At 45.5% G+C, this 16,681-nt stretch overlaps 1 protein-coding gene across 6 annotated transcripts in view; it reads left to right on the top strand.

Moving 5' to 3' along the window:
* ABCB8 (ATP binding cassette subfamily B member 8) overlaps positions 1-16,681 on the top strand; it is an 88,861-nt gene that overhangs the window by 13,131 nt on the left and 59,049 nt on the right. For all 6 annotated transcript variants that reach the window (XM_068123108.2, XM_068123110.2, XM_078782083.1 and 3 more), the window contains one exon: positions 16,356-16,511. In XM_068123108.2, coding sequence (XP_067979209.2) covers positions 16,356-16,511 — 156 coding nt within the window. The remainder of the gene's footprint in view (positions 1-16,355; positions 16,512-16,681) is intronic.

The raw sequence follows: 16,681 nt of genomic DNA, 5'->3' as shown, positions 1-16,681 counted from the left end.
CTTGTAACCTCGGGACTCCCTGTCCTGTATTTTGTATAAAACGTGTTTTTCACAGGACCAGACAAATACAAAACGTTTCATTTTATATCCGCCAATAGCTTATCGAATGAGCACACAGGACCTTCCCCAATGAACACACGGTGGCTCATCATTCGTTTTAAAATGACATGACGCTGTGCCGTTGGATACACCAATCGATTAGAGAAGTGATTTAAAATCTAACAATTCACAGCCACTCAATAATGTCAATCTGTCCACTTCATGTGTGTGCAATGCACTATGACATCATTATTTACCACTTTAAAATGGGAATATGTTTCGGCCGAGTATATATTTATTATTATTATTATTACTATTAATTTTTTAAAAATTAGTAATCAGTTAGTCAACTTTTCTAATCTGCCCAGCATATATACTATATACAGTGCATTCAGAAAGTATTCAGACCCCTTCACTTTTTTCACATTTTGTTATGTTGCAGCCTTGTGCTAAAATCGTTAAAATTCATTTTTCCCCTCATCAATCTACACTCTATACCCCTTAAGGACAGAGAAAACAGGATTTTAGAAAGTTTTGCAAATTTATTAAAAAGAAAAAACTGAAATATCACATTGACATAAGTATTCATACCCTTTGCTATGACACTTGAAATTTAGCTCAAGTGCCTCCCATTTCTCTTGATCATCTTTGAGATGTTTCTCCACCTTGGAGTCCACCTGTGGTAAATTCAATTGATTGGACATGATTTGGAAAGGCACACACCTGTCTATATAAGGTCTCACAGCTGACAATGCATATCAGAGCAAAAACCAAGCCATGAGGTCGAAGGAACTGCCTGCAGAGCTCAAAGACAGGATTGTGTTGAGGCACAGATCTGGGGAAGCCTACAAAAAAATTCTGCTGCATTTAAGGTTCCCAAGAACACAGTGGCCTCCATAATTCTTAAATGGAAGAAGTTTGGAACAACCAGGACTCTTCCGAGAGCTGGCCGCCCAGCCAAACTGAGCAATATGGGGAGAAGGGCCTTGGTAAGAGAGGTGACCAAGAACCCGATGGTCACTCTGGCTGAGCTCCAGAGATCCTGTGTGGAGATGGGAGAAACTTCCAGAAGGACAACCATCACTGCAACAGGGGGGTGAGGGGGGAAGGGGTAGGGGGGAGGGGAAGGGGGAAAAGGGAGGGGGAGGGGAGAAGGGGAGGGGGTAGGGGGGAGGGGGAAAAGGGTGGGGGAGGGGAGAAGGGGAGGGGGTAGGGGGGAGGGGGGAAGGGGAGGGCCAGTCAACAATGACGTTGCAGTTCTCATGGTCTGAGAGCAGCACAACAATCGCGACATCGTCCTGCATCTTCGCAACAGCACAAAGTGGATTTTGGAGACTCACCGATCCTGTGACGCCCTCCAGTACCGGCGTTGCCGGGCGGGGAAGGGAGACCCGTACATTCCCAACCCGTACATTCGCCCTCTCGACTCGAGCTTGCTCGGACAAAAGCCTCGCACAAATTACACCGTGAAGGCCCAATGGCCACGTCTATGCCACAAATCAAGTACGTGAGCGAGTCGGGCGCACTGAATTGAAAATATATAGAACGCTCATACTCCGTGAAAAGTGAAGCCGCCATGTTGCCATCTTGGTTCGCACGACTCGACCAACTCGCTTCGTGGATCTCGTTTGTTTTGAACGTGTGAATTACGTGCGAACGCGTAACTGTGAGTTTATGGCGGCAAGGAACATCACGTGATCGCTCTGAGCGAATCAGCGCGCTGCTCTGCCACCTGCTAACATTCCGTGTGTAATATTCCTCGCTGAAATGCGCTGAGGTAAAAATATGGTAAAAAAATATTATGAAATAATTTTTTTAGGTCAGCCATGTTCTTCCCAGGCTCAATGGCCATGTCTATGCCAAATATCAAGCACGTGAGCCTCTCCGTTTAGGAGTCTATCGGTAACATTACACACACACACAAACTGTGTTTTCAATATATATTGTTACGGACGCGGTTTAGATGTTATTTACCGAGCGGTGGTATTGCCGCGACCGAACAGTTATTCCCCGACTAGACCCCGATTCCACCCAGACGTTGACCAAATCGCGCTATGCCAAATCAATGATGGAAAGGACGCGACGACTGGGAAAGAGGAAACGACGCAAGGGGTACAGTTCTCAAGACCTCCGGAGGAGGGTATAATTACAGTGGTGGAGAAAAGGGGGTAGATTACACGGCAGAGTGAGGTAAAAGACACAGAAGAGATGGGCACTTAATTACCGTCTTATCTTATCCCAGACAGACCACAGACAAACGGAACAAGGCTGACTTACACAGGGATTGATGGCAGGAAGGGACAGATAGTTCGACGGCACAAGGTGCACCTTGGCTCGGGGACAGGATAAAGCACGGTCCAAAAGATGCAGGGAGGCCTCACAGCGCTCGGAGGGTACGTCTTGCTTGCTCCAAGCTCAGCGCGCATCTGACGTCACCTCCCTCTTCCTGCGCATGCTCAGCGGGAGTGACATGCCCTCGGCTGGTTGGCTCCGCCCCACTGGGGCCGGTCCGCCGCTTCTATTGGGTGCGGGGGTTAGCGGGCTCCGCCCTTGACGAGGAGCTGACAGGGAGCCCCTATTTGGTAACCCCGTCGAGCACATGTTCGATGGCGGCTCGTTGGGGAGGCCTGGTGCCCTCCCAACACCCCCTACCAACCAAGCCGGAGTGAGGACGCGCACTCCCCGCGCCCGCCGCTGCCGTTGCTGTTGTTGTTGTTGCTGAACCGTGAGGAAGAGCTGCGGGGAGGTATTGGGAGGTCCTAAACTTCCTAACGGTGCCATATAATCACATTCTGGTGCAACGAAGGGTCAGAATTAATGGAAACGAGTCCTTAACTGACATAGACTAAGAATAACTAGCAAGATGTCCTATAGTTGTCTTACATGAGATGCGGTGAACCTGGGCATGACATTTAATGGGGGAAATATGGGGAGGTCGGGTCTACAGAGTGTTGTTTACAGAAAATGGGACTAGGGAATGGGGGATTGGGGATAGTTGGGAAGTATTGAGGAAATAGGGGAATATTTACAAGCGGATATGGATGGATGCAAATCCCATATCCGCAACAATATATATATATATATATATATATATATATATATATATATATATATATATATATATATATATATATATTGTTACGGTCCGCGGATAAGATGTTGTTTGCCGAGCGGAGGCACCGCGGCCTAACAGTTACCCCGATTAACCCTTCCCGAACGTTGGCTGGATCGCGGCACAGATATTCAATATGGAAAACTCTAAAGCGACCGAATGTAAAGAGGAAGAAGAAGACGTACAGAAGAGTAATGGGATTTATTATTTACACACACAAGCAAAAGGAGCAGTCACGGTTATGTACAGGGAACATTGAAAAAGCAGGTGACACAGTGAAAATTACTAGCTTATCCTATGCAGTCTTAATTCATTCCCAGGGACAAAACAAACAGAACAAACTCACGTACACGAATGGGGAAATTGCAGGCAGGATTGGCTGGAAGGAGGTGTGTGGCTGGAGCTTGATCCCGCACGGGACGTCGGGCTGGACCTCGACGGTCGCTGATGCCACCGATCCTGTCGTGTGCGCAGGATCACTGGTCGGAGCTGCTTGGTGGAGCCGACGCGCTGGTGGGGGGTCTGGCGTGACGGGTTCTCTCCTCTCTCTTTCTTGGTCCAACCACTCTTTCTCTCTCTCTTGGTCCAACTCTTCCTCTTGGTTCAACTCTTCCTCTTTGTTCAATCACTCCTCACCACCGACAACTCAACGCAACCACTGACCACTCAACGCAACCACTGACCACCACTGACGACCAACCCAGCTCTTTCCCAAAACCACACAACTCGGCTCTGACGACTCAGCTCTGCTCTTGTCATGGACCTCTTCGCAACTTCTTGCGCGCGCGCCTTTATAGCGCCTCCGGCGATTAAGCCGCCGGCTTTTAGGACACGCCCATCGGTGTGCTCACCTCGGCCCTGGTTGGTCACGCGACCTTCTGGCTCCGCCCTTGATGACGACGGGCGGGCACGCCTTTCTTCCCCAACTCGAGCACATTTTCAATGGCGGATTTGGGGCGAAAACAACCCACAGCTGTAACAAACTGGCCAACTGCCCAGTGCAGTTGGCAATGGAGACTTGGAGGGGATGTAATTGGCAGATTGAGGCTTGGCCATGACGAAAGGGGAAAAGGAGGTTTTTGGGAATGGGAATGAAGAATGAAGGGAATCTATCTTTTTCACTTGGTGCAATGGAGTGTCATTTTAAAGGAAGACAAGGCCTTACCCTAAAACACATAATAAGGATATAAACTACTGAACAGGGATATTATAGTGTCCTTCAATGTATGCTTTATGGAATTAACTACCGGGACGCCCTTTTGACCTTTATACACACTGGAGCAAGGAGGGCTCAGAATAAAGCAATAATAATAATACACACAATAAAAAAACACAATCCTCATTTCCGCAACAATATATATATATATATATATATATTGTTACGGACACGACTTAAGATCTTGCTTGACCGAGCGGAATGGCCGCCGTGTTCGCACAGTTTACCCGATTACCCCCAACTCACCCGATTCCACTCGAACGTTGGCCAAATCGCGCTATGCTAAATCAATGAAGGAAAGGACACAACGGCTGGGATAAATGAAACGACACAAGGGGGTACAGTTCTCAAGACCTCCGGAGGAGGATATAATTGGTGATGCAGAAAAGGGGTAGATTACAAGGTAAGAGGTAAAGCACAGAAAAGATGGGCACTTAGACACAGTCTTATCTTATCCCCAACAGACCACAGACAAACGGGACAAGACTGACTTACACGGGGATTGATGGCAGGGAAGGACAGGCAGTCGATAGCACAAGGTGCACCTTGGCTCAGGGACAGGATACAGCTCGGTCCAGTCCAGAGATGCGGGGAGGTATTGCCGCGCTCGGAGGTGGCGTCTTCTCTCTCCAAGCTGAGGGCGCATCTCACGTCACCTCCCTCTTCCTGCGCATGCTCAGCGGGGAGTGACACGCCCTCGGCTCGTTGGCTCCGCCCCAGATGGAATCGGTCCGCCGCTTCTTTTGGGTGCGGGGGGTTACCGGGCTCCGCCCTTGACGAGGAGCTGACAGCGAGCCCCTGCGTGGTAACCCCGTCGGAGCACATGTTCAATGGCGGCTAACCAAGCCGGAGTGAGGACGCACACTCCCCGCGCCGCCGCCGCTGTTGTTGTTGTTGTTGTTGTTGTACCATGAGGAAGAGCTGCGGGGAGGTATTGGGAGGTCCTAAACTTTCTAACGGTGCCATACAATCACATTCTGGTGCAACGAAGAGTCAGAATTAATGGAAACGAGTCCTTAACTGACATAGACTAAGAATAACTAGCAAGATGTCCTATAGTTGTCTACGTGAGATGCGGTGGACCTGGATGCGACATTTAATGGGGGAAATAGGGGAAGGTCGGGTCTACAGAGTGTTGTTTACAGAAAATGGGACTAGGGAATGGGGGATTGGGGATAGTTGGGAAGTATTGGGGAAATAGGGGAATATTTACAAGCGGATATGGATGGAGGCCAATCTCATATCCGCAACAATATATATATATATATATATATAGTCTTGTCACCAGCGATTAGGACTGCTGGATGACAAATAGGCAACTTTTTCTTTTTCTTTTTTACTCCTGAGGCGGCAGCCAAAATTTTGGCGGTTAGTTTTACACGCGCGGGAAAGAAGGAGTGCGAGACGTTTATCTGACGAAACGAAAAAGCAACACGGGTTTATTCCCGAACCACAAACAAGTAAGCGCAACAGTTAAATGCACCACAATAACGATTTAATAAAAAGAAATCAAAGATGAAATAAAAGTTGTAGTAAAAACCAATTCCCTACATTAACGATAGTTCCTCCACACGGTCTCAAAGACGGACACACAAGGGAAAATAAAATGAAAGTAAAAGATCCTTTTTCGTGCTGGCACTTAGCTCTGGCCTCAAGTGGCTCTTTGTGAGGGGAGTGGTGGTGACAAGGCTCAGAGCCTGCCACTAATGAAGCACACAAGATGGCGCCGAAGGCACCAAGGGTCGTGAGGCAAGTTGTCATGAAGACGGTCCTCTTTCTTTTTTGGTCCCTCGAGGTTTTCTCTCCTCTCCCTCTTGGGAAAGACAGCGAGGTCCTCAGCTCACTGGTGACCCCAGCAGTCCCAAGCTCCCTGCAATTGCCACACAAAACGTTCTCCTCCAAGAGAACACAAAATGGCCAGCTTCTTGTCCAACAAGCCAAGCTCGAGAGAGACAGACGCACTCTTCTTTCTCACTCACGTCAGCCAATCGCCAAACGTCCCTCCCAGTTTGCCCCGCCCACAACCTCTGGGCTAATCATATCCCTCAGGGGCATGGCCTGTTTCCGATTAGACCCTTTAGAGGTGGCTCTGCTTGGCATTTTATTTTATTTGTCAGTGGTTGTATTTGTTGTTTAAAGGAGGTGTTTTTACAGCTAAACGTACGGAACAATTACAGAGGGAAAATTACGTATTGAGGAAAACTAACCTTAATTCCTACCGATAATTAGCACAAATCCACCCCCTGTGTGGTGTACACATAAACAATCTTGAGCTTCAGTTTCCATACTTCATTACATCGAGATTTATGTTGCACATCCATAGTCCTTACTATAATTATACAATCCTACCTTCCCTATGGTATCCTTTCACCTACCCCCATAAACGAAACTACACACATACAGTCACGTGAAAAAGTAAGTACACCCCATGTAAAGTTTTGACTTTTTCAACATATTTCAACATACACCTAGTTGATCTTCATTTCAACAATATTGATAAATAAAGATGATATAATATAACAAATATCATGAAACATTAACATTTTGTAGTCCATGATATAATTTAAATAAACATAAATGCAAATTTTGCATGTGGAAAAAGTAAGTACACCCTTGGCTCTAATAGGTGGTATTGCCCCCTTTAGCAGAAACAACATCAAGTAGGCATTTCTTATAACTGTCTACCAGTCTCTGTCATCGACTGGGAGAAATTTTTACCCACTCCTCCATGCAGAATTCTTTCAGCTGTGCGATGTTTGAGAGGTTTCTTGCATGCACAGCTCGTTTCAAATCCCCCCACAACATCTCGATGGGATTTAGATCCGGGCTTTGACTTGGCCATTCCAGAACCCTCCATTTCTTTCTTTTCAGCCATTCCTTGGTGGATTTACTGGTATGTTTAGGGTCATTGTCATGTTGCAAGGTCCACCTTCGGTTGAGCTTCAACTTTCTGACAGATGGCTTCACATTATCCTCAAGCACCATCTGGTACAATGAAGAATTAATAGTGGATTCTTTGATGGTGAGCTGCCCAGGCCCTGATTCAGCAAAGCTGCCCCAAACCATAATATTTCCACCACCATGCTTTGCAGTTGGTATCAGGTTCTTGTGGTCAAATGCTGTCTTTGGTTTTTGCAAAACATGTCTTCTGGTACTGTGGCCAAATAGCTCTACCTTTGACTCATCTGTCCAGAGCACATTGTTCCAGAAGTGCTGGTCTTTGCCTCGGTGTTCATTGACAAACTTTAGTCTTGCCCTGATGTTCTTTATGGACAGCAAAGGTTTCCTTCTGGCACACCTCCCATGTAGATCAAATTTGTGCAGCCTCTTTCTAATGGTAGACTCGTGCACTTTGACATCAACAGTGGCAAGAGCTACCTGTCGGTCCCGTGATGACATTCTGGGGTTCTTCGAGACTTCTTTCAGCATCTTGCGGTCTGCTCTCGGGCTGAACTTGCTGGGGCGGCCTGGCCTGAACAAGTTGGCAGTTGTTTGGAATCTTCTCCACTTGTAGATGATCTTCCAGACAGTCGCATGATTGATTTCAAATTATTTGGAGATCTTTTAAAATCCCTTCCCAGACTCGTAGGCATCTATAACCTTCTTTCTAAACGCCTCAGAGAGCTCTTTTGATCTAGGCATTGTGATGCCGCAAACTTCAACAACAAAGAACAAACCAAACTAAATGTCTGAGGTTTAAATAAGACAGGTTTCTCCAAGATCCTCTTTGACAATGTTCTTATCATTTGCACCTGAGCTAGTGCACCTGATTCTAATTTATGTATTTGAAGTGGTGATAAATGTAGGGGTGTACTTACTTTTTCCACATGCAAAATTTGCATTTATGTTTATTTAAATTATACAATGGACTACAAAATGTAAATGTTTCATGATATTTGTTATATTATATCATCTTTATCTATCGATATTGTTGAAATGATCATATAGCTCTATTTTGAAATATGTTGAAAAAGTCAAAACTTTACATGGGGTGTACTTACTTTTTCACGTGACTGTATGTGTGTGTGTGTGTATATATGTATGTATATATATATATTGTAACGAATTTGAGAAGTGTAACGGTTTTGAGAAGTGTAACAATTTTGGAGAAAGTGTAACGAATGTGAAAAGTATGGTTTTGTTGTGTGTAACACCCTCGTAATGTAAATAATGGTCGCAGCCGTCCTCCTAGTTAATTCCATGAAACTTACACACAGGCCACGATATATCTTTTTAAATAGTTTATTTCCTTATTCTATGTAGGCTAAATATGTGTTTCCCACTAGATTGACTCTGCATTGCATCAAACGAAATAAAGCGTAGGCCCCTCCGATGATCCATGGCAGCTCAAGTGCCAGGGATTCCCCCACTTGAGCTTTCACAGCAAACGTTTATTGCAGTACTGAACTGCTGTGCAACGTGACGGCGCAGTACCTGCAGCTGCTGACCGGTTTTCGCCATTTGCGGCCATTACGAACAAGGGGAGTGGCTAGAGAAGACGGGTCGCCCCCTCGTCATAGGGGGGAGGAGTAAGTCGGCCCCGCTCATCCAACCCAGAACAAGGGGTTTGGCTAAGAGAGGGCGGAGCGGGAACCCCCGAGAAAGTGCGCGAAGTTTCGGTGAGGAACCCAATATAAGCCGCCGCGGGACGCACTCCACTCTCTTCCTCTTGCTCCTCTTGCTCTTGCTCTGACCCCGTGCTCTTGCTCTGACCCCGTCATCTTGCTTGCTGTCCCTCGTTGTTGCTGGGGAGAAGGAAGATGCCTGAACGAGCAGGTGTGTACGAGCCATCGTGCGACCAGCTGCGCTGCAGCTAAGGGGGCAGCTAAGGGGCCGCAGGTCACGAAAAGGACGCGCCAGGCAGCAATCGACGCTGGACCCTCCATTGCCTCCAAAAACAACCATCCATCCTCAAGCCATACCTGCCTGCAATATCCCCCGTGTAAGTGTGAACGTCGTCTGTCCTAATCGTTGTCCTGGGGTTAAGTAAATTGACTAGTATAAGCTAACGATGCACTGTGTGACTGCTTCTTCCATCCATTGCTTGTAAATAATTTTGATCGCTCCTACTTTTTGCTTGTGTGTATAATAAATCCTGTTACTCCTCCGTACTCTGTCTTCTTCTCTCTTCCTTCTCTTTCGGTCGCTTTAGAGGTTTCCAAATTGAATATCTGTGGTGCGATCTGGTCAACGTTGGGGGAGTCGGGCCAATCGGGGATCCTGTAACGGTCGCGGTGGACCATCCGCTCGGCCCAAAGTAACATCTAAACCGCGTCCATAACAATATATATATATATATATATATATATATATATATATATATATATATATATATATAACGGTAACTGTAAGCTGCGCTTCACTCCCGCTGAACTTGGGGATGACTAAGAAGAAGACCTTTGTTGGTCGAAAGCTTGTCGAAAATTAAAGTTCGACGTCCTGAAGCTACGTCCGCGTCTGATTTAATCTCCCGATTATTTATTTAATGCAAATGAGACGCCCTGCTCGTACTGTGGAGTTTCTACTATTTCTCATTTTCTACTATTTCTTTTTCACGTGACTGTATTTATATATATATATATATATATATATACAGTGAAACCTTGACTTACGAGTTTAATTCGTTCTGTGACCGAGCTCGTAACTCAATTTGCTCGTTTCTCAAATTAAATTTCCCCATTAAAATGCATTGAAATGCTATTAATCCGTTCCAGCCCGCCAAAAACCACACCAATTTTTTTTTAAATATACAGTATATATAAAAAATATCTCGCGCTTTATATTTCACCTGTATGCAGCATACAAGTTGGCAGGATGGCCTGGACTGGAGGTACGCACACTTGACTCTAAACTGTCCAGCCTGGGTTTGAATCCCGACCCAGCTATAACCTGTCATGTCGGTGTTTCACAGGCAGGGTGATTCATCAATGTGTGTACCGCTAAACTGGGCGCCCCGTTTGCGTCCCATTAGTTGTTGGATGTTAAGGATCTCACCGTGTTTTCCACAAAGAGAAGGCGAGCTATCGCCGGCACTCTGAACAAGTTGTGGCCTGGCATGCTCGTCTCCTCTGCCGTTATATACGTCCTCCTCGGCATCTTTTTCCAGAAGAGCCCTGTCTCGTCACAGTTGAAGATTTGCTGGGGGATGTATCGTTCGGCTTCTATCAGTTCGGCAAAAGTTATAATAAAATCTTCAGCTGCCTTCACATCCGAGCTTGCTGCCTCACCATGCCTGACGACGGAGTGAATGCCGGTCCTCTTCTTAAAATTATCAAACCATCCCCGACTGGCTTTGAATGACTTCCGATGCCTTGTCCGTTGATGTTCCCGCCGCCTGCTGCACCAAATCCCCGTAAATGTCTCGGGCCTCTCACACATGATGTTCTCGGTCACGATATCTCCTGCGAGCTGCTTCTCCGTCAACCACACAAACAACAACTTCTCCATCTCTTCATGGATAGAGGTCCGGAGCTTTGAAATAATCGTAACGCCCTTGGCTGGCGTTATAGCCTTTATCGACTCTTTCTGCTTCAAAATCGTACATATCGTAGAAGTACTACGATCGTACTGCCTCACCAAGTCGACAACATGCACACCTCGCTCATGTTTTTCGACGATTGCGTGTTTTATATCCAAGCACATCATTCTCTTCTTCTTCTCAGTACTGCCCTTGGCACTCAATTTCTTAGGACCCATGGTTAAAACTAAGAAATTTTCCAAAATAACCAAAATGCGAAAACAAAGCAGCAGCTATATACGGCAGAGATGCTTGCACGGCAAGATAACCACGTGACCTGAACCCACCTGGTGGCGGGTGGCGTAAGCTCCAAAATAACCAAAATGCAAAAACAAAGCAGCACCGATATACGGCAGAGATGCTTGCACGGCAAGATAACCACGTGACCGGAACCCACTTGGTGGCGGGTGGCGTAAGCTCGTAACTCAGATCTCGGCTCGCATCTCAAAGCAATAAACCGCCCGAGCGACGGCTCGTATCTCGGAAAACTCATAAGTTGGTGCACTCGTAAGTCAAGGTTTCACTGTGTATATATATACAGTGGAACCTTGACTTACGAGTGCCCCAACTTACGAGTTTTTCGAGATACGAGCCGTCGCTCTGGCGGTTTATTGCTTTGAGATGCAAGCCGAGATCCGAGTTACGAGCTTTCGCCACCCGGTCACGTGGTTATCTTGCCGTTCAAGTACAGTATCTCTGTCGTATAGCGCTGCATTTTTTTTTTCGCATTTTGGTTATTTCGAGTTCACGCCGCCAGGTGGGTTCTGGTCACGTGGTTATCTTGCCGTGCAAGTACAGTACGTATCTCTGTCGTACAGCGCTGCATTTTTTTTTTCGCATTTTGGTTATTTCGGAAAATTTCTTAGTTTTAACCATGGGGCCTAAGAAAGTGAGTGGCAAGTGCAGTGCTGAGAAGAAGAAGAGGATGATGTGCTTGGATATAAAACACGCAATCGTCGAAAAACATGAGTGAGGTGTCGAGGAGGACGTATATAACGGCAGAGGAGAAGCGCATGCCAGGCCACAACTTGTTCAGAATGCCGGCGATAGCTCGCCTTCTCTTTGTGGAAAACACGGTGAGATCCTTAACATCCAACAACTAATGGGACGCAAACGGGGCGCCCAGTTTAGCGGTACACACATTGATGAATCACCCTGCCTGTGATTCACCCATGACAGGTTATAGCTGGGTCGGGATTCAAACCCAGGCTGGACAGTTTAGACTTTAGAGTCAAGTGTGCGTACCTCCAGTCCAGGCCATCCTGCCAACTTGTATGCTGCATACAGGTGAAATATAAAGCGCGAGATATTTTTATATATACTGTATATTTTTTAAAAAATTGGTGTGGTTTTTGGCGGGCTGGAACGGATTAATAGCATTTCAATGCATTTAAATGGGGAAATTTGATTTGAGATACGAGCAATTTGAGTTCCGAGCTCGGTCACGGAACGAATTAAACTCGTAAGTCAAGGTTCCACTGTATGTATATATAGATATATATATATATATATATATGTATATATATATATGTATATATATATATTGTTACGGATCTCCACGTCGGCCTTTCCCCCTTAAGAAGGGGGGATTAATCCCCTTGTCCGCGACTGACCGGCATGAGTCCTGGGGGGGTCCCAACGCTCCTTCCGGTCGGGAGCAGCCAGGGTATTTGGTCTACAAAAAGTCCCAAGGACCTGAGTGCCACTCCTGACCATGAAGCAAGGGAGGGACTCCCGCTCGAACCCCGGTTTTAGATGGTCTAGTTGCCGAGCGGTTTTTAGCAACCCGAAGTTCGAGTCATTAGCATTCACTAACCCGATTCCGAAACGTTGGCCAAATCGTGCCACAGGTATTCAATTGGGAAAAGACAAGGACGACACGGATGTAAAGGAAAGAAGGCAGAGTAAGGAGGAACAAATATAATTTATTACTAACTAATTGTGTACAAGTCAAAAGTAACCAAGGAGAAGGAAGGATACGAAAATAAAGACAGAAAGAGGGGACGGACCAAAAGGACACAGTGCAACGCTAGCCTACCTATGGCAGTCTTACTTATTCCCAGGGACAAGACACACAGAACAAACTCACGTACACAGAAGGATGGACTGGCAGGAATGGTTTGGGACGGCAAAGGAGGGTCCCGGCAGATGGTAGGCGTCGAGGTCCAGCTTCAAGCGCGCGCTCCGATCCACGCTTTGGGGTCGAGACGAAAACCCGGCAAACACAGCTCCGCTAAGGGCTGGCAGCGAGGAGCCGGCAGCTCCACGTATTCGGTTTCACACCGGCAGCTATCTCACGCGTCCTCCGCCTCCTGCGCTCGACCTTACTGCTCCTTCTCCACTGAACTGAACAACTCCACTCAACTCTCTCCCGGTGGACTGCCGACTCTCTGACGCATCTGAACTCATCTGCCGCCTCTCTCCCAAAATGCTTGCGCGGGCGCTTTTATAACGTGCTTTTAGATCAACCCGCGCCACGCCCGTGATGGTATCTCTCCAGCCCTGGTTGGCTGGTGAGGGCTCGCTGGCTCCACCCATTTGATGACGATGGGTGGGCAACGCCCATGATTTGGCTCCTCCCCCTTCTTCTCCGAGATTACCTCGTGGCTAATGGAGTTTGGGGTGAAAACAACCACAACCCCACAGCAGCGGCAGAATGCCGCAAACCGCCCAATGCAGTTGGCAATTGTTGAAAGGGGAATGTGAAAGGAATCTACCTTGTTTGAATTTGGTGCGATGCAGTGTCAATTAATGGAAGACACAGCCTTAATCTAATACACATAATAAGGAGATAACTATTGAACAAGGAGGAAATCTATGATTGGCTACGTGTGGTATTTGGAATAACTACGGGCACGACCTTTGACCTTTATACACAACAAATGGAGGAAGGAGGGTGATATTTTACAATTCATTACACTACAATTAAAAAAAACACAGCAATTCTCAAATCCATAACAATATATATGTGTGCTCTTTAAATCCAGTTGATTAGCCAACTCGAAATTCAACAAAATCACCGAACTTCTTATCTGTGATGTCTGCTCACCTTCACTCTTTCATTCCTCTTTTTTCCTACCTCTGGACTCTGGAACAAACTCCCACACTCTTCAATCCCACTCCTCCCTCCAGGTCTTCAGAACAGTTGTTCACCACCATCTCCTCTCCCCCATCCAAAACCTTGATCTTTTCTACCCCCATTAATCCACCCCCACATCTACCTCCTTCAAATTCTGTTTTCTTTCCTGAAAGTCCTTGTAGTATCCATCTTGTTTATCCTGTGTGCCCCACCCCAGCACTCTTCCTTCCACAGATCTCCCGATGACCCTGTTCTCACTGTTGTTGTGCTTCACTCTCTCTCCCCCTCTAGTATACCGCTCCCTTTATTACGTGTTCTATGTGTTAGCTCTTACACGAGCCTCAACTTGATATACAAAAGAAAAAATATGTCATTGATATTTTTAATGTATCTTAATTAAATTTTAAGTTGTATACAAATTATATTGTACTAAAAACAAGCGCAACCAACCAAAAATAAAACAAAAACTAGCTATGTGGCGAACCGCACGAGCAGAATTGGTCTCGGGCAACATTTCCCTTGTGGTCCACAAGCTTTGTCAAGCCAAAGCGAACCATCTGGTGCACGCAGCCATTTTTATAAGCCACTCTCGACCTATCTCCTGTCACAAGAGGATTCATAGAACACTAGTTTTTTTGTTGAAGAAAAAGGGCACGTTATGAAGGGGTTACTGCTCATTTGTGTATTGCTGTTATTGTGATCTAGTGTTGTAATGATGTATGTGGATGGTCAAGCCCCTTCCCTTAGATAAATTGGTAAATTGAACATTTTAACTACCTGTTATACTCTTAAAGATATGTAGCTCTGGTTTTCTTTTGATACTTGTACATTCTAAGTTCAGTATTAAAAATAGCTCATTTTAGCAATTTTGGGGCCATTTTGAAAAAAATTTGAAAAAAATGGCCATGTTGAATGATTCACCCTAATAATTGGTGTTAGCTGCCGAGCTAACACAATCGATTGCATCTTAATTCATATAAAAAGCAGACAGTGCAACCTTTGGAACCAATAACTTCCCCAGTAGATGCATATTTGATTTGGTAGGCCAGTCCCCTGACGTCCACATTCTCCTGATGGCAAGCCTTCCACGACTTTTTGTGGGTTTATGTCGAGGATTGTTTTCTAAACCTCAGCTACCGACATTTTCACACTTCGTTCAAGAATAACTAATTGCATCAGCAGTGTGATCAGGGATATGTTGGCCAACACTTGGATTCAAGTGGATTTATCACTTGGATGTGGCATGTGCCACTAAAGGTGCACATGTTAAGGTGCTCTGATGCACAATAAACTTTATGAATTATGTGCCAAAATTCAAAAAACGACATCATCGTTGTACACTGCTCATTTCCTATTCCATCTCGAGCCGCTGCATTACGTCATGGGGCCTTGTGATGACACGCACCAAAAGGGAGTACTCAGTTTTCACTCTTTGTTTGTTTGTTTTCTTGTTTGTTTGTCCAGGCGATATCTCGGCCATCCTTTGGGCTAGGAAGCTGGAATTTTGGCATGATAGTGATCACGTGCTTTGGCAAAAACTATTTTTTATTTATTGATTCATCAATTAGTCTATTATTACTAAAAAAAAATCGATTAAGTACTTAATGTTCAAAAAGTTACAGATTCCAATGAAGCAGTGGTGGTTTATGTATGCTATTAGCCAATTGATTAAGAAATTATTTTATGATTTTTATTTATTTTAATTATGCAATTAATCAGTTATTGTACACCGCTCCATCCCAATTTCGGCTCCATGTGCTGCATCGCAGCATTGCTGGGCACCGAGGCTCCCTGGCAATGTCGCGCGCTGGAGGATATGTTGTGTATTTATATGGCATGGGGGCGATGTCATTTGATTGTAGCTCTACTTGTATCTCTTTTGCTTTGATTGCATTGGAGATTTAAAACCGGGACAATACTTTGTGGACAGCCCCCATCTTCTGTCATAGTATTTATACCATGGGCTTCTGCTAGTTACGAAAAAATTGGATTGACCTTCCTCTCTCCCCATGTTGTGGCCATCCTGTTTATTGAAGAGGCTCTGAGTCGTCTCTTTGTTAATTGTAAAATCGTTCTCTCAATTCAAGTCAAATAAATGATTTCTCTTGTAAGGTGCAGATTGATTTTCATAAAATATGAGTATTTATTTCACCTCCACAAGTAAGATCTTACAACTGGGCCCTGTTAAGGAAGGAATGAAAGGATTGATGTAGTTATCCTTAATTATTACTATTTTTTAAATGTTAGTTCACCCATTTAATTTAAATGCTTACACTGTGCTGTTATATTTCATATTGTTGATTATAAAGATGAAGTAATATTGGAAAGTCACTTTACTTGTGCAATGACCAAAGACCAACACATGTGCACTCTTCATTTCTGTTTACTTCAGCTTGCCTTTGGTGCGGCTGTTGTCAACATCCACGTTCCACTCATGCTAGGGGATCTTGTCAATGTCGTTTCGCGCTTCGTGCATCGCAGTCCCATGGACTGCCTGGTCGAAATGGGCCGCCCTGCTCTGCGCCTGCTCGCCATGTATGGCTGTCAGGTAAATGGATGTCATTGAGTAATAGCTGTGACCGAGCAAGCACCTGTATTGTTGCCTTTAACAAGACTGCTTAGTTTGCCATAATTCTCTTCATTTTATTGTGAGAAGTGCTTATTTAGTACTGTGGTCTCTATAGTTTGAGGCCTGGTGTTGGCTTAACGGTTGAGGTG

Source organism: Myxine glutinosa, chromosome 7, assembly GCF_964187855.1.
Source record: "Myxine glutinosa chromosome 7, kmMyxGlut1.1, whole genome shotgun sequence".
In the NCBI taxonomy this organism is placed as follows: Eukaryota; Metazoa; Chordata; class Myxini; order Myxiniformes; family Myxinidae; genus Myxine; species Myxine glutinosa.
This window is presented reverse-complemented; position numbering and strand designations above follow the sequence as displayed.